This window comes from Rattus norvegicus, unplaced genomic scaffold (genome assembly GCF_021556685.1).
Source record: "Rattus norvegicus strain SHRSP/BbbUtx unplaced genomic scaffold, alternate assembly SHRSP_T2T haplotype2-0000026, whole genome shotgun sequence".
NCBI lineage: Eukaryota > Metazoa > Chordata > Mammalia > Rodentia > Muridae > Rattus > Rattus norvegicus.
The window spans coordinates 1142501-1165540 of NW_028238785.1; the positions used below are offsets into that span (position 1 = coordinate 1142501).

Genomic DNA, 23040 nt, shown 5'->3' on the forward strand with positions numbered 1-23040 from the left:
TACAGTATGTCAGTGATTACATCATAAAGTGTGTGTCCATAAAAAAAGTCACATTATCCACACAAAAGACACTATCACCATGTGTACCCCTTGGTGGCTTTGAATTCCCTATTTACCCATGCTGCCTGGACCATGCAAAGATCCATACCCAGCTGTCAGTTCTAAGTCTACAGGAGTGGAAAGGACCCTTAAATAAGAAGGTCTTAAGAGTCAAGAGTTACAAATCAATTTTTATTCATAAGGAATACAATTTACAAAAAACAGGCATAAAATGAACAACTAAAATGGTATAAAAATGAAAAACAGTAACAAGAATATATAACTATGAAATAACAAAAAGAAAACTTCAATGAAAATCATAACCAAAAACATTTCTTAACAGCATTTTCTTAATGAACATTTAGAAACACAGTTGTAGTGCTGTTTCTCCTCTAGGACAAGACATCAAGCAGTCCCCTCAGATGTCTCTCAAATGGTGTTGTCGGTATGAGAAAGGAGAAAGACCTCAACCAGACAGGCTGGCATACGGATACATAAATGTAGGGTCTCTAAACATTGAGGAAATTATCTGAGAAGAAGAATATTCACCCAAAAAAAGTATTTGACTGTGAGGATTGTCGTCACAGGGAACTCCTGAGAGAGAAACTCATTCCTCAGGGGGCTGTCTTCCTGGGATCCATCCTATGCCATGTCTCCTGCAGTTCCTGAGACCTGGGAGGAGAAGGCAGCTATTAAGACACGGATTTGGTGGGGACACCCATACCAGCTGTCAAGTTGCTGCCTTCTGTCCCCTCAGCTGCATTGGACAGACAGCACTGATCTTTTCACTGAAATCATTGCTGATATCTATGCAGGCTGGGGAACATCACCAGCAACCCTCACAGTACTGTGGGAGAACAAGCTGCTCCTCAGACTCTACCAGTGCAAACCAAGAATGGGGAAATGGGGAGAGACCTAATTGGGGTGCAGGAAGAAAGGAGAAGGCCACATGATACCCAGAGCAAAGCCAATGACCAGGACTCATTTGCCATTTGCACTTGGTTCTTATCCCTACAAGGTGCTTCCAACCATCACATGACCCCTGCATGACCTTTGTCACACGACCAAGAACTCGTTCAAAACTCTTCATAGCATCCAATCTGTGATAGGGAGATGCAGTCATGTGATATGTTATTCCTCTGTCACCATTTCTGGACTGCAGTTTCAAAAAGGGCAGAGAAGTATAATTGCCCATAATTCAGTTTCTGAAGAGTGGTTAACATCCCAGAATACTTGTGCATAGACAGAGCAATGAATAACTCTATCACATGAGGTGGGTGACTGACTGGGTGTGGGGAGATTAGAAAGATGATAGGGGAAACAAAGTTGTATCCAATAGGCAAATGGTATCAGACATTGTTAATCTGACTCAGCTGCTTGTTCCTACCACATTTTGCTGGGTCTGGAGGTTGCTGGTATTCTCCTGTTCGTCTTCATTATTCGGGTTCAACTCAAACAAATATCGCTGTAACTCCTTGCTCTCCTGCTTCAATGTGACCAACTTCTTCTTCATACATGCCTGGTCCATCAGGAGCCGGCTGTGCAGGTTGCTGGAAACACACTCTGCATAGTAAGATCCTGAAGCCTCTTCCTCCCATTCCAACTGCCAAATCCCACAAACTCCACCAGGACCCAGATACCCATAAAGACTTCATAGAATACATCTCCATACATGTATGGCTGCTGCACAAACAGCAAACGGCCAATCCAGGGAAAAATAAATTGTTTCTGTGACCCAAGCACTAATAAGAGTCCATGTCTGTCCAAAAGAACAAGGGATCTACAACTACCCATGAGAGCCCAATGCATCGGGGCAACATCAATTAGTAGGCGGCAAATAACCACAAGAGGACAGTAGAACCAAGGGAGGTCATGCAAACCATGTGGTCCACACATTGAGCTTTGTTAAACCTGGTATGACCCCAGAGCCGCAGGTTGGCCTAATAACACTCTGATGCCTGAATCAGTGTAGTTCTATCCAGAGCCTTCTAAAGATGCATAGACACTGTGCTGAGAAGTCACAGTCTCTTATGGAACTGAAAGTGAGTCCAAAAGACCCACGGCACAGTGATATTTAAACAGCAGAAGAGATGGGCCCAGAGCTGCAGACACTCCGGTCCAGAACAAAGAGAGGCAGCAATGGATATTCCACAAGTGATGGGGCCTTCTGACCAGTACTTACCGATAGAAGTTAATCTCCTTCTTGAGCTCCTGAAATTTCTCACGATGTTCAATGTTCTTTGTGTCTAAGTTGTGCAGTAATGACATGACCTCTTTCTCCTTTATCTTCAAGTTTTCATAAAATGGATTTGGCCTGAAGTAGGGGCTGGCCCCAGGAAGATAGAACCCAATGAACATCGGGGTTTAGGATTATATGAACTCAGGCTGTGTCCTTTACTACCCCAGCCCTCGAAGGACACTTTCTGAATTCTACATATTTGGATCTTCTTCAGCTTCAGAAACTTGGAATTGTGTGCCCAGGACAACAGATGCTAAGCACCCAGATAAAGGGTTCCCTGGCTCACTTTTTTCAATCAGGAGGGCTGGATCTGCATTCAAACCTGTTATGCTGTCAAGAGCCTTGGCCACAGAGCTTATCCAACCACACACACACACACACACACACACACACACACACACACGCACACACACACACACACGCATGCACATTCAGAAACCTCTGATTTCATTTTTCCTGTTTTGACAAGTGGAATGCTACAAGCCGATTAACTAATATTCTAGAGGCAGACAGTACACATAGTTCTGGAGATGAGACCAGATATTGCCACAAACTTATAATCTGCCCAAGGCATACAAATGTATAGACAAATGTGACCACACAGGCAAAGAACTGTGCTGTTGAAAGTGGGGCTTCCAAAATAAAGCACTTACACCTCCATGAAACTATTATACGGGTAAATCCTGAGGTCAAAAAACAGACCCCTAAATTCCAAGGGGGGAGGGATAGAGAAACATATAAAAGTTGTGCATATGCATGCAGACCTGTGCACACACAGACACACAAGCTGGGACACACCCACAAGAAAAGAAAAGTAAACAGACTCAGAGAATGAGAAAGAGAGACAAATATGGAAAGAGCACAATGAGAATCAGTAGAAATGTATGCACCATTACTGTCTCAGAGTGTAAGGCCCACAGACAAGAAGGACCAGGCCAGAGCCTCAGAACTTCTAGTTAAGCATTGATATGAACAATGTGGGACCTGTCACCTAAGGGTGCTGCCATGAGATGATAGCATTCAGTCACCTTCCTAGCAAGTACAAACACTCTCCACAAACTCACAGCACCTAGAACCTTGCAAAGCTACCACCTGTCAAGGGCTTTCCAATTGTACACTGGGAACTCATGCTCCAGTGACTTTATCCCTGAAATCTTCACTCAGATCGCAAGTTCAGATTTTCAACAGGCGGAATCAGAGAGTCTATTTTCAAACTCACTCCTCAGTAAGGGTCAGGTTCTGAATCTCCTCTCTATGGGAGATGAGGTTTAGAACAAGGTCGTTTGGTTGGAGCAATGCATACCTCTTGCTCATGGATCCACCTGTCACATAAAGGAGGCGATCTGTCAGCTCATTTCTCTCCTTGGTAGTTAGCTCCAGTTCTCTATTCAGCCTCTCCTCTCCCTCGTTGGCCTGCACCTTGTTTAGGACATTTTCAGGGGATGACGTCTGTCTGCAGGCCTCTGTAGGTAGAAGAACACAAGTGAACCCGCATGGGGCGAATGCATAGAGCATACACAGACCACAGTGAGGTCCAAACAGGAGAACATGCTTGGAAGCCAGTGTCACTGCAAGGAGTTTGGTCTATGTGTAAGAGGCATCCTAAGTGGATCACAGTTCCCCCACTACTATATAGAGACCAAGAGATGTAAGCAGCCAGGTGTTCCCTATGCCCGCCCACACAGGCTTACAAGTACCAGAGAGATGCCTTCTCCAGGATTATTATCAGGTACGCAGGCTACAACCCGGTTTCAGGACCCTCACCCCTCTGGTTTCAGAAGTCAGATCATCAATTCAGCATCCACAATGACTTGATTGATCAGGGATACTCAGATATTCTACACTGTTATTCTAGTCCAATAACTTTGCATTAAAAAGTCATGTAGGGGGAGGACATGGTCAACAGACTTATTAATTCCCCCTACTGAAATGACAAATGCCCCAGAAGTGCCAATAGGTTACAGGCTCTTTCTCTACCTGCTCCATATAGTTTGGCTACTGTAGAAAAATATCTGCCACACAGAACCTCTAATATATGAAGGTAAGATTGGCCCTGTCAGCCAGAGGTATTCAGAGGAGTTCTAAGAATATAAGGTCATGGCCAGGAGCACAGTTCTCTCCCTCTTACCACTGTCAGATAGTCACTGAATTTAAAGAAGCAATGAAAGTGAAGTACAGTGATGCCCTGTTTAATTCAGAAAAGTTATACCCTCCATGCCTCCTGATGGTGTTATTATATCAATTTAACATACCGAATGCACTGTAAAAGTAAAGACTAGAAGTTCACCCAATAATAGCATAGGCATTGGCATATCCTCCATGTGGTTATGGAGAAACTAATGATGTGAAAACCTTGACTTTCAGGAATTGAGATAATCATGGAATTCAATATCTGTGGAGATGTTCCAGTGGTTGTGGCCCATTACTAAAAAGGCCAGCGGAAGACCCCCACACACACCCCTGACAGGAAGCTCAACATACTCTGCCCAGAACTTACTCCACATTCCCCATGTCCTGTGTCCATCATTACTTTTAGGTTTCGTTTGCTTCACTCTAGACTCTTCTCTATCAACATCAACTCTCCCAAAGCGCCTACAAAGACGGGCAAACATGCCTGTGGATATATCCTTTGGACACTAAGAGAAAAAGTAGGGAATTGGTTGTCACAACGATACTGGTGACATCACAGGGATTCCAAGGTCTCTCTAGGAGACAATAGAATGTCCACGAAGGGACTGCTGATGTCCCGGAGAACAGACTTTGCCTCCCTGCTAATGTTCTCCCTGTACTGAGCAAAAGCTGATGTGCCCTTTTCAGGAGACTTCCCTGTGGCATAGCCACTGAGCACCACATGCTTCCAAAGCCAAATTTGACTCTAGGCTTGATTGGAAAAACCTAAGTCATTGCTATGTATCTAAATGAGTGTTTCCTCCCCAATCCCTGCACAGAAATGTTTCATCCTACCTCAAATTCTCCTCAGTCAGCAATATTACCCATTAAAGATTACTGAGAAATCACACCAGTTAATATAAGTAGCCAAAGAGGTCTCCTGTCTCATCATGTGCAGGTGCATGAAATCACACCCAGAAATAGCCTGTCGGGTAGGTTGCGATGTGGGTGTGTGTTATAGGTACAACCTGAAGCTTTGTGCTTAACATTTGACAGTTGCCACCAGATTCCTTAGGAGAAAGAATTGCATTCATTATGGTCCTGGCAACAATGTGGTGATCTGTTAGCAGAGGAAACTGAAATATTGGATCCACAAGTGAATGCACCCTCAGGCTGAGTGTGGGGCTCTCCTCTTTGCACTTAAGTTACCAAAGCAGGATTCCTTACAGGCCTCTCTAAGCTATAACGTGTGATTTCATCTGAAAAATAAAATAGTCAGCAGATGTGTGTGTGTGTGTGGGGGTCCAGCCAAAGGAGTAGGACAAGCCTAGAGACATAACTCAGGGGACAGAATAAGAAACAAGCATCTTCACTCCTGTTTCATGGATCACCCCACAAAACACAAAAGCATCTATCATATTAAAAAAAAAACCAAGTTATTTTATTGAATGCATACACTAATACTGTTTACAGTATTAGTGGCAAAGCTCAGATTTTGGGGGCAGTTCCATGACTTGAACTATCTTCCGGACAACATATAAAGCAATAAATAAATAAATAAATAAATAAATAAATAAATAAATAAGAAAAAATACAGAAAAATAAAAAAACACAAAAAGCACGAGCCTCTCATGTGAAGTTACAGAAGAGTTATCCAGTGGTCACTTCTGATTCTGACCAGGCCATTTTAGCTATGACAGTGCATAGTGACCCTTAATTTGATGGGTCCTATTTAAAGCTTTGTGCAACATTGTCATTTTAACAAACCTCATCCAGAGCATACATAACGACACAGGATATGATTGCCATGTCCTTGCTGTGTATGAAGTTATTTTTCTGTGTCCTTGATTGTCAGGCATATTACAGCAACAATCTGAGATGGCTGGTAGACTTGGAAGAAAGTGGATATGAAAGATCCCCATTTATATATCAGTACAGCCATTTCTTAAGAATGAGAATCTTTTAAGCTGGCCCTCGCTTAGCCCCTACACATTAGACAATAGAACAGAAAGTACAGAAAGCACATTCCCACCCACTCTCTAGGAAGCTGCCCGACCATAAGAACAGAGGGTATAGAACATATTTACTGCAGGGCAATTACAAGACAGGAAACATCTCTGGGAAGCTGACTGACCACTATAGAAGTGAGATGTCCTTGGTACTGAATGCAGCTGTGCTATAGGCTGACATAGCTATAGCCTTGTCCTGGGAACTCCAGAAGAGAAACACCTGCCAAGACAGATATCCTTGGTCCTTGTCCTGGGAACCCCATGATAAGAAAACATATATCAAGTCAGACGTCCTTGGTACTGAAATAGCTGCATTGATGTGGTTACGGCCTTATCCCAGGAATTCCAGGACGAGAAACATCTGCCTAGTTATCCTTGGCACCGAAATAGCTGAGCTAATGAAACTGTGTGATCATAATGATTGTTTAAGCTGTACATTTCTGTTGTTCGAGGTTCCTCACATCCCTCCTGCGTGAGGACCGTGTCGAGCCCCAGTGCATTGGTATCCCAAAGTAAACCTCTTGTTTTTACATCAAGACTGAGTCCTCTGTGTTCATGGGGTGGTGATTATCCTCAGGACTGGAGTGAGTGTCTCCTCTGTCTGAGGGTCTTTCAGATAAAGCTATAGTTGTGGGTTACACACCTCAATTCTCATTGGCTAATGCTGTCCTCACAGTCCTTGGAGGCCCCTTTGTAAGACTACCTGTTGGAAAGTGGAAGCAGCTTTATTTGAGCTCAAAGTGAACCTGACGAGCAACGTAGAGAACAAGATGGGGTAATTGAGACCCTGTCTAAAACCAGCACTGAAACCCACCCTTCATTCAAAGCATCATCTACAAATTCTTGAATTTTTACCATTCTCTGCCAACCAGTCTTTCATTCAGGAATGGTAGAAAAGAACTGGAAATGATCTTTGTATTCTAAGGACCTCGATCTGTCTTTCCTTAGGTCCACGTTAAGAACAAATGAAATGGGTATCACCATCTGAACAACTTAGTATCACCTACTCAGCATTTCTAGCCTAATACTGTGCCTATGGCAATCTCAAGCTTCCCTGAGTGTTGCTGCCCCAGCAAGAAGAATGAAGAACTGAGGTCAAACCCCAGTGAACCTTTCAAGGGGTTAGAAGAAAGCCATCAGAGATACTGCACTTCTTTGTCCTTAGAATAAGTCAAGATGATACAACGTGAATCTATTGGGCTATTCAACCATCCATCTTCCTCACAACCCCACCTATCTGAGTTCATTGCTTGGCAGAATTCATGCCCCACCATCCTAGATATTTCTTGATTCATTGCTGCCAAGGGCCAGGTTTCCTGAGTTTTGTTTTTTATAGAATTGGGTGTAGTCAATCATAGTTGCCCTCTGTAAGAAATGACAAATATCTATAATAACTGACCACACTGTACTTGTGTATACAAGTACAGTAGTGGAAAATTCAGCATAACTGAGGAATGGGAAATCACCACTGTGTCCTGGCCTTTCTCTGCCCATATCACAGCTCACAGGCAGCTGGGGCAAACCTTGAGTTCCTCTGTAGAAACAGAGTGATGTTGAATGGACACTGAGCAGGCAGAGCAACACAGCTGAGGCAACTCAATTCCAGCAACAAATGCATTATGTGTTTCCCATCTTAACAGCTCCTTTTGAGGACTTGTCCCCACACCTAGCTTAAACACAGCAATTTTCATACATGCCCGCCTGCTATTTCATATTGTTGCTGTAATACGCTTCCACATCATAGATTTCAAAAAAGAAAGAAAATAAACCTGACAGTGAGAAGGGTGATGCCTGTCAACATCTAGTGCATTGGGGGCCCAGGTACGGTCACAAATAACCAGGACACAGGGGATGCAGAGCAAAGGCAGATGCAACTGCATGCAGCTGCAAGTTTATTAACCCTTATATAGTCATGAATATGGATTACCTCACTTTCCCTTTTGGCAAGATATAATAAGATGGTTATTCCCATGATACCAGGAACGACTGAGGCAAGACTAGGCAAAGAAGTGAGACTAAGCCAAGGCTTCTCCTTAAAATATCTGTATAGCAAATCACCCCTCTTCCTAGTATCACAATATCCTTGTCATAACCCAGAGAGCATGAGACCTGCTTCCACAAAATAGGACATAGTACAACATAGTGTAAGGTAAAGTGAGAAAAACATTTCCTTCTCAAGGGCAGCGTTCCAGCCCCTGCTTGCATCTCTCAGCCGTCTTTCCTTGATCCTGTCTGGGAAGTGTATCTCAGTGACTCCACAATTTCTTTCTTTATTCTTTTGTTTTGAAAGTAACACTTTCTATAACACAGCTAAATGTCCTTGAAGGGGTTTAATCATGCAAAAAGAAAGCAATATAATATATAATGTATGCAACCTTTAATGAGTGTATCTATTTTCTTAGGGGTATTATTCAGATACCTTCCCAGATCTGGATTTAACTTTGGTAATTTTTATCTGTCTACAAAATCAACAATATCGAATAAATATTCCAGTTTTCTGGCGTAAAGTCCTCGGGAGTAAGAACTAATGATTTTGGAATTTGCTCGGTGTCTATTGTTATGTCCCTCATTTCATTTCTGATTTTTAATATATGTATTGTCTCTCTTGTGCATTGTTAGTTTGAGGAAGGGTTTGTCTCTCTTGTGGTTCTTCTCAAAAAAAAAAAAGAGGAAGAAAAGAAAAAGACAGCTCTTGCTTTCCTTGATTTTGTATTTTTCTCTTTGTTTCTAAAGGCTTGATTTCAACCCTGAGTTTATTGCCCTTCATCAGATCCTACCAGACTCTCTATGGGATGAGGCTTTGCCTCACCTTGGTAACAGCAGCATGGAATAAATGAAGCTTCTGCTGATCTCTGTTGCGGTGTTGCACATCACAATCTCACCGAAAACCATGCATAGCCTGGTTTTAGGCTCTATTAAAGCCGCCCACTATTTCAGTGTTCCCTGCAAGGTGCCATGGAATGGTAGTAACATAATTCTGCATGCACATCGACATGTTTCTCCACGGTCTTCTGGGTCATTTGATAATAATTTATAGTGAGTTCATGGATGAACACACACACACACACACACACACACACACACACACACACTTTACTGACATGGTGCATATTCTTTGCACACCAAAAATAAAGTGAGCGTTACTGAAAATGCACCAATAATGGAATCGAAGGAGGGAGCTGTGGGGAAGCTGGGGCTTAGAGTTACTTAAAAGACCGATGCAGATTCTCCTTCTATTGGAGGAGAAACTTGATAGACATTGTGGTTCTTTATTTTCTTTCTCTAGAGCACACAGGACTAGGGTGGCAGCTAGGGCTTTGAGCATGTTTGGCAGGTACTGTAGCACTGAATTAAATCCTAGGGCTGGAACCCTATTAATCATCTACAACAATTACAGGGCAGGCTGGATGACGACACTCAGCTGACATTGTGGACATCTCAGGACAGTCACTGGACAATGGCTGACACACTTGTCTGAAGACTGGAAATGTTTCTCGATCTTGGAGAGGAAAGAAGGACCCTCCAACTACACTGTCCTCTAAGGAAGTTTATTCAGGTGAGGGATGACAGGGACTGTTTTGTCTCACGTCACACATGTCAGTAGAAAATATCCTAGGTATTGGATGGCGCTGTTAGCATTAATAGAACACAGCCCATAGTGTTGGGAAGATTAATAAATTATGAGTAGGATTAGAAAACCCCAAGCCTCTTCCAGGTCCTAAGAGAGCAAAAAATACCACCAAACACAGCATTAATGTGATAGGTTGGTTAAATCTAGTTACTAGATTCTAGTGTGATGCCTATGACTTTTTGTGTCATGCTCAGCTTATAATGACTAGAGGACCTAAGCTTGAGAGTCACCAATGCCTCTCCCTTGCTTCTCCAGCTGCTGAGCATTGAAAAGCCCTAATGAGACAGCATCTGTTTGCAGACATACTGGATTGTTCTTCTTCACTTTATCTCTCGGAGTCACCTCCACTCACAGTAAGTCAGTTTAATTCCATAAATTGGAAATGAGTCACGTGGAACATATACTTTCTCAATACGATCACAGATTTCCATGTAAAAGGTGAAACATGAACCGTCCCACCTAAGCTCTGGGCTTGCACAGACCTGCTCTGCAAAAGAAACATGTGGTCACAGCTGCAGTCTGCATTCACTATGGATGCTCTTGAGGTCCTCCCTAAACTGCATGGATTAAGATAATTATCTTGCTTTCTATCAAAAGAATTCATTATGCCAAGTTGGCCTGTAGAAGGAGGCTAGTGTCTTCAGTATTTTATCAGATGTGCTTAATGTATATAATCATCGATAGTAAGTGAAAGATCTGTTTGGAATTGAAACCGAGTGATGCTGGAGGATGATTCTGAATGCACAATGAGCAGTGGAGGCACCAGAGCCCGGTGTGGATGCCTAGCAGGCTACCACATTGAGCAGGCACCGCTCAACCACCTGTACATACACATCTCCTGAGATCTCTCTCCTTAATTGAAGGTGATCGTGTCCATCTAGTACAGCACATGCCCTGGAAGGACAAAAGCTACCTACAGGAGCTGTGGTGATGGCTCACAGGTTAGAGCATCTGCTGCTCTCTCAGAAGAACCACATGGTCCCTAACAATCATCTACAATGGGGAATGCTATTCCCTCTTTTGGATCATGAGGGAAATGCACTCAGGAGTGACCCAGACATACATTTGAAAAAAAAAGATCCATTGAGTTACATGATAAAAATAAATATAATCAGCAACAATAAAAAACACAGCATATGAATGATCAAGTGAAACAGCACCTATAAAAACCTATTTCCCAAAATGACGTTGATGGTCATTATCTTTGTGGTTTAATACTAATGCTGTATTGTAAGAAAAACTGAGGCACATGGTTCTCGATTAGGATTATTCTATATTCCTTTGTGAAAGTTGTCATTTTTTCTGCAGCTCTACAGGCATGAGTGTGTGCTACTCTATATCTGGTGCACACAGTCAATAAGGAATGTGTGTTGTAGACTGATATAGACTAGGATGAGCAGAATACATGACAGCATGGATACAGTATGGCAGTGATTACATCATAAAGTGTGTGTCCATAAAAAAAAGTCACATTATCCACACAAAAGACACCATCACCCTGTGTACCCCTTGGTGGCTTTGAATTCCCTATTTACCCATGCTGCCTGGACCATGCAAAGATCCATATCCAGCTGTAAGCTCTAAGTCTACAGGAGGGGAAAGGACCCTTGAATAAGATGGTCTTAAGAGTCAAGAGTTACAAATCAATTTTTATTCATAAGGAATACAATTTACAAAAAACAGGCATAAAATGAACAACTAAAATGGTATAAAAAATGAAAAACAGTAACAAGAATATATAACTATGAAATAACAAAAAGAAAACTTCAATGAAAATCATAATCAAAAACATTTCTTAACAGCATTTTCTTAATGAACATTTAGAAACACAGTTGTAGTCCTGTTTCTCCTCTAGGACAGGAGATGTCAAGGCAGTCCCCTCAGTTGTCTCTCAAATGGTGTTGTCGGTATGAGAAAGGAGAAAGACTTCAATGAGACAGGCTGGCATACGGATACATAAATTTAGGGTCTCTATACATTGAGGAAATTATCTGAGAAGAATAATATTCCCCCAAAAAGTCTTTGACTGGGAGGATTGTTGTCACAGGGAACTCCTGAGAGAGAAACTCATTCCTCAGGGGGCTGTCTTCCTGGGATCCGTCCTATGCCATGTCTCCTGCAGTTCCTGAGACCTGGGAGGAGAAGGCAGCTATTAAGACACTGATTTGGTGGGGACATGCATACCAGCTATCAAGTTGCTGCCTTCTTTCCCCTCAGCTGCATTGGACAGACAGCACTGATCTTTTCACTGAAATCATTGCTGATATCTATGCAGGATGGGAAACATCACCAGCAACCCTCACAGTACTGTGGGAGAACAAGCTGCTCCTCAGAATCTACCAGTGCAAACCAAGAATGGGGAAATGGGGAGAGACCTAATTGGGGTGCAGGAAGAAAGGAGAAGGCCACATGATACCCAGATCAAAGCCAATGACCAGGACTCATTTGCCATTTGCACTTGGTTCTTATCCCTACAAGGTGCTTCCAACCATAACATGACCCCTGTATGACCTTTGTCACAGGACCAAGAACTCGTTCAAACTCTTCATAGCATCCAATCTGTGATAGGGAGATGCAGTCATGTGATATGTTATTCCTCTGTCACCATTTCTGGACTGCAGTTTCAAAAAGGGCAGAGAAGTATAATTGCCCATAATTCAGCTTCTGAAAAGTGGTTAACATCCCAGAATACTTGTGCATAGACAGAGCAATGAATAACTCTATCACATGAGGTGGGTGACTGATTGGGTGTGGGGAGATTAGAAAGATGATAGGGGAAGTAAAGATGTATCCAATAGGCAAATGGTATCAGACATTGTTAATCTGACTCAGCTGCTTGTTCCTACCACATTTTGCTGGGTCTGGAGGTTGCTGGTCATCTCCTGTTCTTCTTCATCGTTTGGGTTCAACTCAAACAAATATCGCTGTAACTCCTTGCACTCCTGCTTCAATGTGACCAACTTCTTCTTCATACATGCCTGGTCCATCAGGAGCCGGCTGTGCAGGTTGCTGGAAACACACTCTGCATAGTAAGATCCTGAGGCCTCTTCCTCCCATTCCAACTGCCAAATCCCACAAAGTCCACCAGGACCCAGATACCCATAATGACTTCATAGAATACATCTCCATACATGTAAGGCTGCTGCACAAACAGCAAACGGCCAATCCAGGGAAGAATAAATTGTTTCTGTGACCCAAGCACCAGTAAGAGTCCATGTCTCTCCAAAAGAACAAGGGATCTACAACTATCCATGAAAGCCCAATGCACCGGGGCAACATCAATTAGTAGGCAGTAAACAATCACAAGAGGACAGTAGAACCAAGAGAAGGTCATGCTAACCATGTGGTCCACACATTGAGCTTTGTTAAACCTGGTATGACCCCAGAGGCCCAGGTCGGCCTAATAACACTCTGATGCCTGAATCAGTATAGTTCTATCCAGAGCCTTCTAAAGATGCATAGACACTGTGGTGATGAGTCACAGTCTCTTATGGAACTGAAACTGAGTCCAAAAGACCCACGACACAGTGATATTTAAACAGCAGAAGACATGGACCCAGAGCTGCAGGCTCTCCAGTCCGGAACAAAGAGAGGCAGCAATGGATATTCCACAAGTGATGGGCCCTTCTGACCAGTACTTACCAATAGAAGTTAATCTCCTTCTTGAGCTCCTGAAATTTCTCACGATGTTCAATGTTCTTTGTGTCTAAGTTGTGCAGTAATGACATGACCTCTTTCTCCTTTATCTTCAAGTTTTCATAAAATGGATTTGGCCTGAAGTAGGGGCTGGACCCAGGAAGATAGAACCCAATGAACATCGGGGTTTAGGATTATATGAACTCAGGCTGTGTCCTGTACTACCCCAGCCCTGGAAGGACACTTTCTGAATTCTACATATTTGGATCTTCTTCAGCTTCAGAAACTTGGAATTGTGTGCCCAGGACAACAGAAGCTAAGCACCCAGATAAAGGGTTCCCTGGCTCACTTTTTTCAATCAGGAGGGCTGGATCTGCATTCAAACCTGTTATGCTGTCAAGAGCCTAGGCCAAAGAGCTTACCCAACCACACACACACACACACACAGACACAGACACACACACACACACACACACACACACACACACATACATCCAGAAACCTCTGATTTCATTTTTCCTATTTTGACAAGTGGAATGCTACAAGCCGAATAACTAATATTCTAGAGGCAGACAGTACACATAATTCTGGAGATGAGACCAGATATTGCCACAAACTTATAATCTGCTCAAGGCATACAAATGTATCGACAAATGTGACTACACAGGCAAAGAACTGTGCTGTTGAAAGTGGGGCTTCCAAAATAAAGCACTTACACCTCCATGAAACTATTATACAGGTAAATCCTGAGGTCAAAAAACAGACCCCTAAATTCCAAGGGTGGAGAAATAGAGAAACATATAAAGGTTGTGCATATTCATGCAGACCTGTGCACACAGAGACACACAAACTGGGACACACCCACAGGAAAAGAAAAGTAAGGTCTCCAGCTCCGAAAAAAAGAACCCCCCAAAAAAAATAAAGAACCAAAAAAAAAAAAGAAAGAAAGAAAAGTAAACAGACTCAGAGAATGAGAGAGACAAATATGGAAGGAGCACAATGAGAATCAGTAGAAATGCATGCACCATTACTGTCTCAGAGTGCAAGGCACAGAGACAAGAAGGAGCAGGCCAGAGCCTCAGGCCTTGTAGTTAAGCATTGATATGAACAATGTGGGACCTGTCACCTAAGGCTGCTGCCAGGAGATGATAGCGTTCAGTCACCTTCCTAGCAAGTACAAACACTCTCCACAAACTCACAGCACCTAGAACCTTGCAAAACTACCACCTGTCCAGGGCTTTCCAATTGTACACTGGGAACTCATGCTCCAGTGACTTTATCCCTGAAATCTTCACTCAGATCACAAGTTCAGATTTTCAACAGGAGGAATCAGAGAGTCCATTTTCAATCTCCCTCCTCAGTAAGGGTAGGGTTCTGAATCTCCTCTCTATGGGAGATGAGGTTTAGAAAAAGGTCGTTTGTTTGGAGCAATGCATACCTCTTGTTCATGGATCCACCTGTCACATAAAGGAGGCGATCTGTCAGCTCATTTCTCTCCTTGGTAGTTAGCTCCAGTTCTCTATTCAGCCTCTCCTCTTCCTCGTTGGTCTGCACCTTGTTTAGGACATTTTCAGGGGATGATGTCTGTCTGCAGGCCTCTGTAGGTAGAAGAACACAAGTGAACCCGCATGGGGCGAATGCATAGAGCATACACAGACCACAGTGAGGTCCAAACAGGAGAACATGCTTGGAAGCCAGTGTCACTGCAAGGAGTTTGGTCTATGTGTAAGAGGCATCCTAAGTGGATCACAGTTCCCCCACTACTATATAGAGACCAAGAGATGTAAGCAGCCAGGTGTTCCCTATGCCCACCCACACAGGCTTACAAGTACCAGAGAGATGCCTTCTCCAGGATTATTATCAGGTACGCACGCTACAACCCGGTTTCAGGACCCTCACCCCTCTGGTTTCAGAAGTCAGATCATCAATTCAGCATCCACAATGACTTCATTGATCAGGGATACTCAGATATCCTACACTGTTACTCTAGTCCAATAACTTTGCATTAAAAAGTCATGTAGGGGGAGGACATGGTCAACAGACTTATTAATTCCCCCTACTGAAATGACAAATGCCCCAGAAGTGCCAATAGGTTACAGGCTCTTTCTCTACCTGCTCCATATAGTTTGGCTACTGTAGAAAAATATCTGCCACACAGAACCTCTAATATATGAAGGTAAGATTGGCCCCGTCAGCCAGAGGTAGTCAGAGGAGTTCTAAGAATATAAGGTCATGGCCAGGAGCACAATTCTCTCCCTCTTACTACTGTCAGATAGTCACTGAATTTAAAGAAGCAATGAAAGTGAAGTACATTGATGCCCTGTTTAATTCAGAAAAGTTATACCCTCCATGACTCCTGATGGTGTTATTATATCAATTTAACCTACCGAATGCACTGTAAAAGTAAAGACTAGAAGTTCACCCAATAATAGCATAGGCATTGCCATATCCTCCATGTGGTTATGGAGAAACTAATGATGTGAAAACCTTGACTTTCAGGAATTGTGATAATCATGGAATTCAATATCTGTGAAGATGTTCCAGTGGTTGTGGCCCATTACTAAAAAGGCCAGCGGAAGACCCCCACACTCACCCCTGAGAGGAAGCTCAACATACACTGCCCAGAACTTACTCCACATTCCCCATGTCCTGTGTCCATCATTACCTTTAGGTTCCGTTTGCTTCACTCTAGACTCTTCTCTACCAACATCAACTCTCCCAAAGCGCCTGAGAAGACGGGCAAACATGTCTGTGGATATATCCTTTGGACACTAAGAGAAAAAGTAGGGAATTGGTTGTCACAACGATACTGGTGACATCACAGGGATTCCAAGGTCTCTCTAGGAGACAATAGAATGTCCACGAAGGGACGGCTGATGTCACGGAAAACAGACTTTGCCTCCCTGCTAATGTTCTCCCTGTACTGAGCAAAAGCTGATGTGCCCTTTTCAGGAGACTTCCCTGTGGCATGCCACTGAGCACCACATGCTTCCAAAGCCAAATTTGGCTCTAGTCTGGATTGGAAAAACCTAAGTCATTGCTATGTATCCAAATGAGTGCTTCCTCCCCAATCCCTGCACAGAAATGTTTCATCCTACCTCAAATTCTCCTCAGTCAGCAATATTACCCATTAAAGATTACTGAGAAATCACACCAGTTCCTATAAGTAGCCAAAGAAGTCTCCTGTCTCATCATGTGCAGGTGCATGAAATCACACCCAGAAATAGCCTGTAGGGTAGGTTGCGATGTGGGTGTGTGTTATAGGTACAACCTGAAGCTTTGTGCTTAACATTTGACAGTTGCCACCAGATTCCTTAGGAGAAAGAATTGCATTCATTATGGCCCTGGCAAAAATGTGGGGATCTGTTAGCAGAGGAAACTGAAATATTGGATCCACCAGTGAATGCACCCTCAGGCTGAGTGTGGAGCTCTCCTCTTTGCACTTAAGTTACCAAAGCAGGATTGCTTACAGGCCTCTCTAAGCTCCAACGTGTGAGTTCATCTGAAAAATAAAATAGTCAGCAGATGTGTGTGTGGGGGGGTACAGCCAAAGGAGTAGGACAAGCCTAGAGACATAACTCAGTGGACAGAGTAAGAAACAACCATCTTCACTCCTGTTTCATGGATCACCCCACAAAACACAAACGCATCTATCCTACTTAAAAAAAAAAACAAGTTATTTTATTGAATGCATACACTAATACTGTTTACACTATTAGTAGCAAAGCTCAGATTTTGGGGGCAGATCCATGACTTGAACTATCTTCCGGACAACATATAAAGCAATAAATAAATAAATAAATAAATAAATAAATAAATAAATAAATAAAACAGAAAAATAAAAAACACAAAAAGCACAAGCCTCTCATGTGAAGTTACAGAAGAGTGATCCAGTGGTCACTTCTGACCAGGCCATTTTAGCTATGACAGTGCATAGTGACCCTTAATTTGATGGGTCCTATATAAAGCTTTGTGCAATATTGTCATTTTAACAAACCTCATCCAGAACATACAGAACGACACAGGATATGATCACAATGTCCTTGCTGTGTATCAAGTTATTTTTCTGTGTCCTTGATTGTCAGGCATATTACAGCAACAATCTGAGATGGCTGGTAGACTTGGAAGAAAGTGGATATGAAAGATCCCCATTTATATATCAGTAAAGCCATTTCTTAAGAATGAGAATCTTTTAAGCTGGCCGTCGCTTAGGCCCTTGACATTAGACAATAGACCAGAAAGTACAGAAAGCACATTCCCACCCACGCTCTAGGAAGCTGCCGGGCCATAAGAACAGAGGGTATAGAACATATTTACTGCAGGGCAATTACAAGACAGGAAACATCTCTGGGAAGCTGACTGACCACTATAGAAGTGAGATGTCCTTGGTACTGAATGCAGCTGTGCTATAGGCTGACATAGCTATAGCCTTGTCCTGGGAACTCCAGAAGAGAAACACCTGCCAAGACAGATATCCTTGGTCCTTGTCCTGGGAACCCCAGGATAAGAAAACATATATCAAGTCAGACGTCCTTGGTACTGAAATAGCTGCATTGATGTGGTTATGGCCTTATCCCAGGAATTCCAGGATGAGAAACATCTGCCTACTTATCCTCGGCACCGAAATAGCTGAGCTAAGGAAACTGTGTAATCTTCACTGACTGTTTAATCTGTACATTTTTGTTGTTCGAGGCTCCTCACATCCCTCCTTCGTGAGGACCGTGTCGAGCCCCAGTGCATTGGATTCCCAAAGTAAACCTCTTGTTTTTACATCAAGACTGAGTCCTGTGTGTTCATGTGGTGGTGATTGTCCTCAGGACTGCTGCGAGAATCTCCTCTGTCTGAGGGTCTTTCAGATAAAGCTATAGTTGTGGGTTACACACCTCAATTCTCATTGGCTAATGCTGTCCTCACAGTCCTTGGAGGCCCCTTTGTAAGACGACCTGTTGGAAAGTGGAAGCAGCTTTATTTGAGCTCAAAGTGAACCTGACGAGCAACGTAGAGAACAAGATGGGGTAATTGAGACCCTGTCTAAAACCAGCACAGAATCCCACCCTTCTTTCAAAGCATCATCTACCAATTCTTGAATTTTTACCATTCTCTGCCAACCAGTCTTTCATTCAGGAAAGGTAGAAAAGAACTGGAAATGATCTTTGTATTCTAAGGACCTCGATCTGTCTTTCCTTAGGTCCACGTTAAGAACAAATGAAATGGGTATCACCATCTGAACAACTTAGTATCACCTACTCAGCATTTCTAGCCTAATACTGTGCCTATGGCAATCTCAAGCTTCCCTAATGTTGCTGCCCCATCAAGAAGAATGAAGTTCTATGGTCAATCCCCAGTGAACCTTTCAAGGGGTTAGAAGAAAGCCATCAGAGATACTGCACTTCTTTGTCCTTAGATTAAATCAAGATGATACAACGTGAATCTATTGGGCTATTCAACCATACATCTTCCTCACAACCCCACCTATCTGAGTTCATTGCTTGGCAGAATTCATGCCCCACCATCCTAGCTATTTCTTGATTCATTGCTGCCAAGGGCCAGGTTTCCTGAGTTTTGTTTTTTATAGAATTGGGTGTAGTCAATCATAGTTGCCCTCTGTAAGAAATGACAAATATCTATAATAACTGACCACACTGTACTTGTGTATACAAGTACAGTAGTGGAAAATTCAGCATAACTGAGGAGTGGGAAATCACCACTGTGTCCTGGCCTTTCTCTGCCCATATCACAGCTCACAGGCGGCTGGGGCAAACCTTGAGTTCCTCTGTAGAAACAGAGTGATGTTGAATGGACACTGAGCAGGCAGAGCAACACAGCTGAGGCAACTCAATTCCAGCAACAAATGCATTATTTGTTTCCCATCTTAACAGCTCCTTTTGAGGACTTGTCCCCACACCCAGCTTAAACACAGCAATTTTCATACATGCCAGCCTGCTATTTCATATTGTTGCTGTAATACGCCTCCACATCATAGATTTCAAAAAAATATATACCTAACACTGAGAAGGGTGATGCCTGTCAACATCTAGTGCGTTGGGGGCCCAGGTATGCTCACAAATAACCAGGACACAGGGGATGCAGAGCAAAGGCAGATGCAACTGCATGCAGCTGCAAGCTTATTAACCCTTATACAGGCATGAATATGCATTACCTCACTTTCCCTTTTGGCAAGATATAATAAGATCGTTATTCCCATGATACCAGGAACAACCGAGGCAAGACTAGGCAAAGAAGTAAGACTAAGCAAAGGCTTCTCCTTAAAATATCTGTATAGCAAATCACCCCTCTTCCTAGTATCACAATATGCTTGTCATAACCCAGAGAGCATGAGAGCCGCTTCCACAAACATAGGACATAGTGCAACAGAGTGTGAGGTAAAGTGAGAAAAACATTTTCTTCTCAAGGGCAGCATTCCAGCCCCTGCTTGCATCTCTCAGCCGTCTTTCCTTGATCCTGTCTGGGAAGTATATCTCAGTGACTCCACAGTTTCTTTCTTCGTCCTTTTGTTTTAAAAGTAACACTTTCTATAACATAGCTAAATGTCCTCGAAGGGGTTTAATCGTGCAAAAATAAAGCAGTATAATATATAATGTATGCAACCTTTAATGACAGTATCTATTTTCTTAGGGATATTTTTCAGATACCTTCCCAGATCTGGATTTAACTTTGGTAATTGTTATCTGTCTACAAAATCAACAATATCGAATAAATATTCCAGTTTCTGGCGTAAAGTCCTCGGGAGTAAGAACTAATGATTTTGCAATTTGCTCGGTGTCTATTGTTATGTCCCTCATTTCATTTCTGATTTTTAATTTATGTATTGCCTCTCTTCTGCATTGTTAGTTTGAGGAAGGGGTTGTCTCTCTTGTGGATCTTCTCAAAAAAAAAAAAAAAGAGGAAGAAAAGACAGCTCTTGCTTTCCTTGACTTTGTATTTTTCTCTTTGTTTCTAAAGGCTTGATTTCAACCCTGAGTTTACTCCTTTCATCAGATCCTACCAGACTCTCTATGGGATGAGGCTTTGCCTCACTTGGTAACAGCAGCATGGAAAAAATGAAGCTTCTGCTGATCTCTGTTGTGGTGTTGCACATCACAATCTCACCGAAAACCATGCATAGCCTGGTTTTAGGCTCTATTAAAGCAGCCCAGTATTTCAGTGTTACCTGCAAGGTGCCATGGAACGGTAGTAACATAATTCTGCATGCACATCGACAGGTTTCTCCACGGTCTTCTGGGTCATTTGATAATAATTTATAGTGAGTTCATGGATGAACACAAACACACACACACACACACACACACACACACACACACACACTTTACTTACATGGTGCATATTCTTTGCACACCAAAAATAAAGTGAGAATTACTGAAAATGCACCAATAGTGCAATCGATGGAGGGAGCTGTGGGGAAGCTGGGGCTTAGAGTTACTTAAAAGACCGGATGCAGATTCTCCTTCTATTGGAGGAGAAACTTGATAGACAATGGGGATCTTTATTTTCTTTCTCTAGAGCACACAGGACTAGGGTGGCAGCTAGGGCTTTGAGCATGTTTGGCAAGTACTGTAGCACTGAATTAAATCCTAGGGCTGGAACCCTATTAATCATCTACAACAATTACAGGGCAGGCTGGATGACGACACTCAGCTGACAATGTGGACATCTCAAGACAGTCACTGGACAATGGCTGACACACTTGTCTGAAGACTGGAAATGTTTCTCGATCTTGGAGAGGAAAGAAGGACCCTCCAACTACACTGTCCTCTAAGAAAGTTTATTCAGGTGAGGGATGACAGGGACTGTTTTGTCTCATGTCACACATGTCAGTAGAAAATATCCTAGGTATTGGATGCCGCTGTTAGCATTAACAGAACAAAGCCCATAGTGTTGGGAAGATTAATAAATTATGAGTAGGATTAGAAAACCCCAAGCCTCTTCGAGGTTCTAGGAGAGCAAAAAAAAAAAAAATACCACGAAATACAGCATTAATGTGATAGTTTGGTTAAATCTAGTTACTAGTTTCTATTGTGATACCTATTGTCAGTGCCTGTGCCGACAGTGTGTGAATATCAGGTGTAGGTTTGTGGGGTTGAAAGAAAACACTTACACGGGTCACCCCTTTTTAGCGAGTGCCACCAAGGCTTTACTGAGATCTCCTTATATACCAGAGGCAAAAGCCGTGGAAAAACAACAAGGCAGGTGAAAATCCCCAAACAGGAAAATAGGACAAGTCTGTGTGGTGAAAGTTCCAGCCCAATCAGGGGCATAAACAGCTTCTTAAAAACAAGAAGCAGGAAAGCTCAGTGGGGAGGAAGGGTGCCATGGAAAATCCCAGCCCCAAATCAGGGGCTAAGAGCAGCTGTCAAAGGTGTAAACAATTTCTTGCTATAGCAGGCTGAAAGGCTCAGCGAGGGGGGAGGGAAACACCAAGGTAGGGCCCAACAGGAGCCTTCAATGGTGGCTCTAATGTTTCACTTTCCTATGCCAACTGGCCTCCACACTGTTTCTAGCACCATAATGATTTCAAGTCTTCCTCCTAAGGAATTTTGTGGCAACCGTTGAATGCTAAGCACAAGGCTTCATGAGTGTTCCCCTAACACACACCCATGTTGCAACCTTCCATGCAGGCTATTTCTTGATGTGATTTCAAGCACCTGTACATAATAAGACAGGAGAACATTTTGAGTGCATATTCAAACTGGTATTATTTCTCAGGAATTTTTAATGGCTAATATTGGTGAAGAAGGATAATTTGAGTTAGGATGAGACATTTTTGGGCAGGATTTGGAAGGAAACATTCATTTAGATGCATAGGAATTACTAAGGTTTTTATAATCAAGCTTAGAGGAAAATTTGGCTTTGGAAGAAGGAGATGCTCAGTGGCTCTGCCCCGGGAAAGTCTCCTGGAAAGGGCACCTCTGCTTATGCTCAGTACAGGGAGAACATTAGCAGGGAGGCAAAGTCTGCTCCCCATGACATCAGCTGTCCCTTCTTGGACATTCAATTGTCTCCTAGAGAGTTCTTGGCGTCCTCTGCTATGTCACCAATGTTAGAGTGACAACCAGTGCCCTAGTTTCTCTCAGTCCGAGTCTGGCAGATACATCCTAAGACATGTTTTCCAGTCTTAGAAGTGTTTTGGGAGGGGCGAATGTCAATTGTGGAGAGACTAGGGTGAAGGAGTCTGACCTTTCGTCTCACAGAAATGATGGACAAAGAAAGTGGTTCTGGGGAATGTGGAGTAAGTTCTGGGCAGTGTCTTTTGAGCTTTCTGTGGAGGTGGGGTGGGGGGAGGGCTGGTGGGGGTCCTGCAAGGTTAAGCTGACCTTTCTAGCAATTGGCCACAACAACTGGAGCATCAGCAAAGGAAT

The 23040-nt window shown here is 43.0% G+C and overlaps 3 protein-coding genes across 3 annotated transcripts in view; 1 reads left to right on the forward strand and 2 right to left on the reverse strand.

Moving 5' to 3' along the window:
• The window catches only part of Speer4cl6 (spermatogenesis associated glutamate (E)-rich protein 4C like 6), a 261843-nt gene that overhangs the window by 224004 nt on the left and 14799 nt on the right, over positions 1-23040 (forward strand).
• On the reverse strand, positions 213-4951 carry LOC134483675 (disks large homolog 5-like). The gene is made up of 5 exons (XM_087601527.1): positions 4809-4951; positions 3582-3741; positions 2222-2365; positions 1427-1589; positions 213-711 (listed from the first exon to the last, which is right to left on the reverse strand). Exons 1-5 carry the CDS (start codon positions 4888-4890, stop codon positions 682-684), a joined length of 579 nt encoding a protein of 192 aa, XP_087457653.1. The 5' UTR covers positions 4891-4951; the 3' UTR covers positions 213-681.
• LOC147997920 (disks large homolog 5-like) lies at positions 11664-16497 on the reverse strand. The gene is made up of 5 exons (XM_087601528.1): positions 16329-16497; positions 15102-15261; positions 13670-13813; positions 12874-13036; positions 11664-12159 (listed from the first exon to the last, which is right to left on the reverse strand). Exons 1-5 carry the CDS (start codon positions 16408-16410, stop codon positions 12130-12132), a joined length of 579 nt encoding a protein of 192 aa, XP_087457654.1. The 5' UTR covers positions 16411-16497; the 3' UTR covers positions 11664-12129.

Excerpts from the sequence above, each read along its gene's own strand:
- LOC134483675 (XM_087601527.1), bottom strand. The coding sequence starts at position 4,890 with ATGTTTGCCCGTCTTTGTAGGCGCTTTGGGAGAGTTGATGTTGATAGA. Across the intron at positions 3,742-4,808 it reads GAAGCAAACGAAACCTAAAA|AGGCCTGCAGACAGACGTCA; the intron begins GTAATGATGGAC and ends TTCTACCTACAG. Across the intron at positions 712-1,426 it reads TCCAGACCCAGCAAAATGTG|GTCTCAGGAACTGCAGGAGA; the intron begins GTAGGAACAAGC and ends TTCTCCTCCCAG.
- LOC147997920 (XM_087601528.1), bottom strand. The coding sequence starts at position 16,410 with ATGTTTGCCCGTCTTCTCAGGCGCTTTGGGAGAGTTGATGTTGGTAGA. Across the intron at positions 13,814-15,101 it reads GGTGGATCCATGAACAAGAG|CCCCTACTTCAGGCCAAATC; the intron begins GTATGCATTGCT and ends TCCTGGGTCCAG. Across the intron at positions 12,160-12,873 it reads TCCAGACCCAGCAAAATGTG|GTCTCAGGAACTGCAGGAGA; the intron begins GTAGGAACAAGC and ends TTCTCCTCCCAG.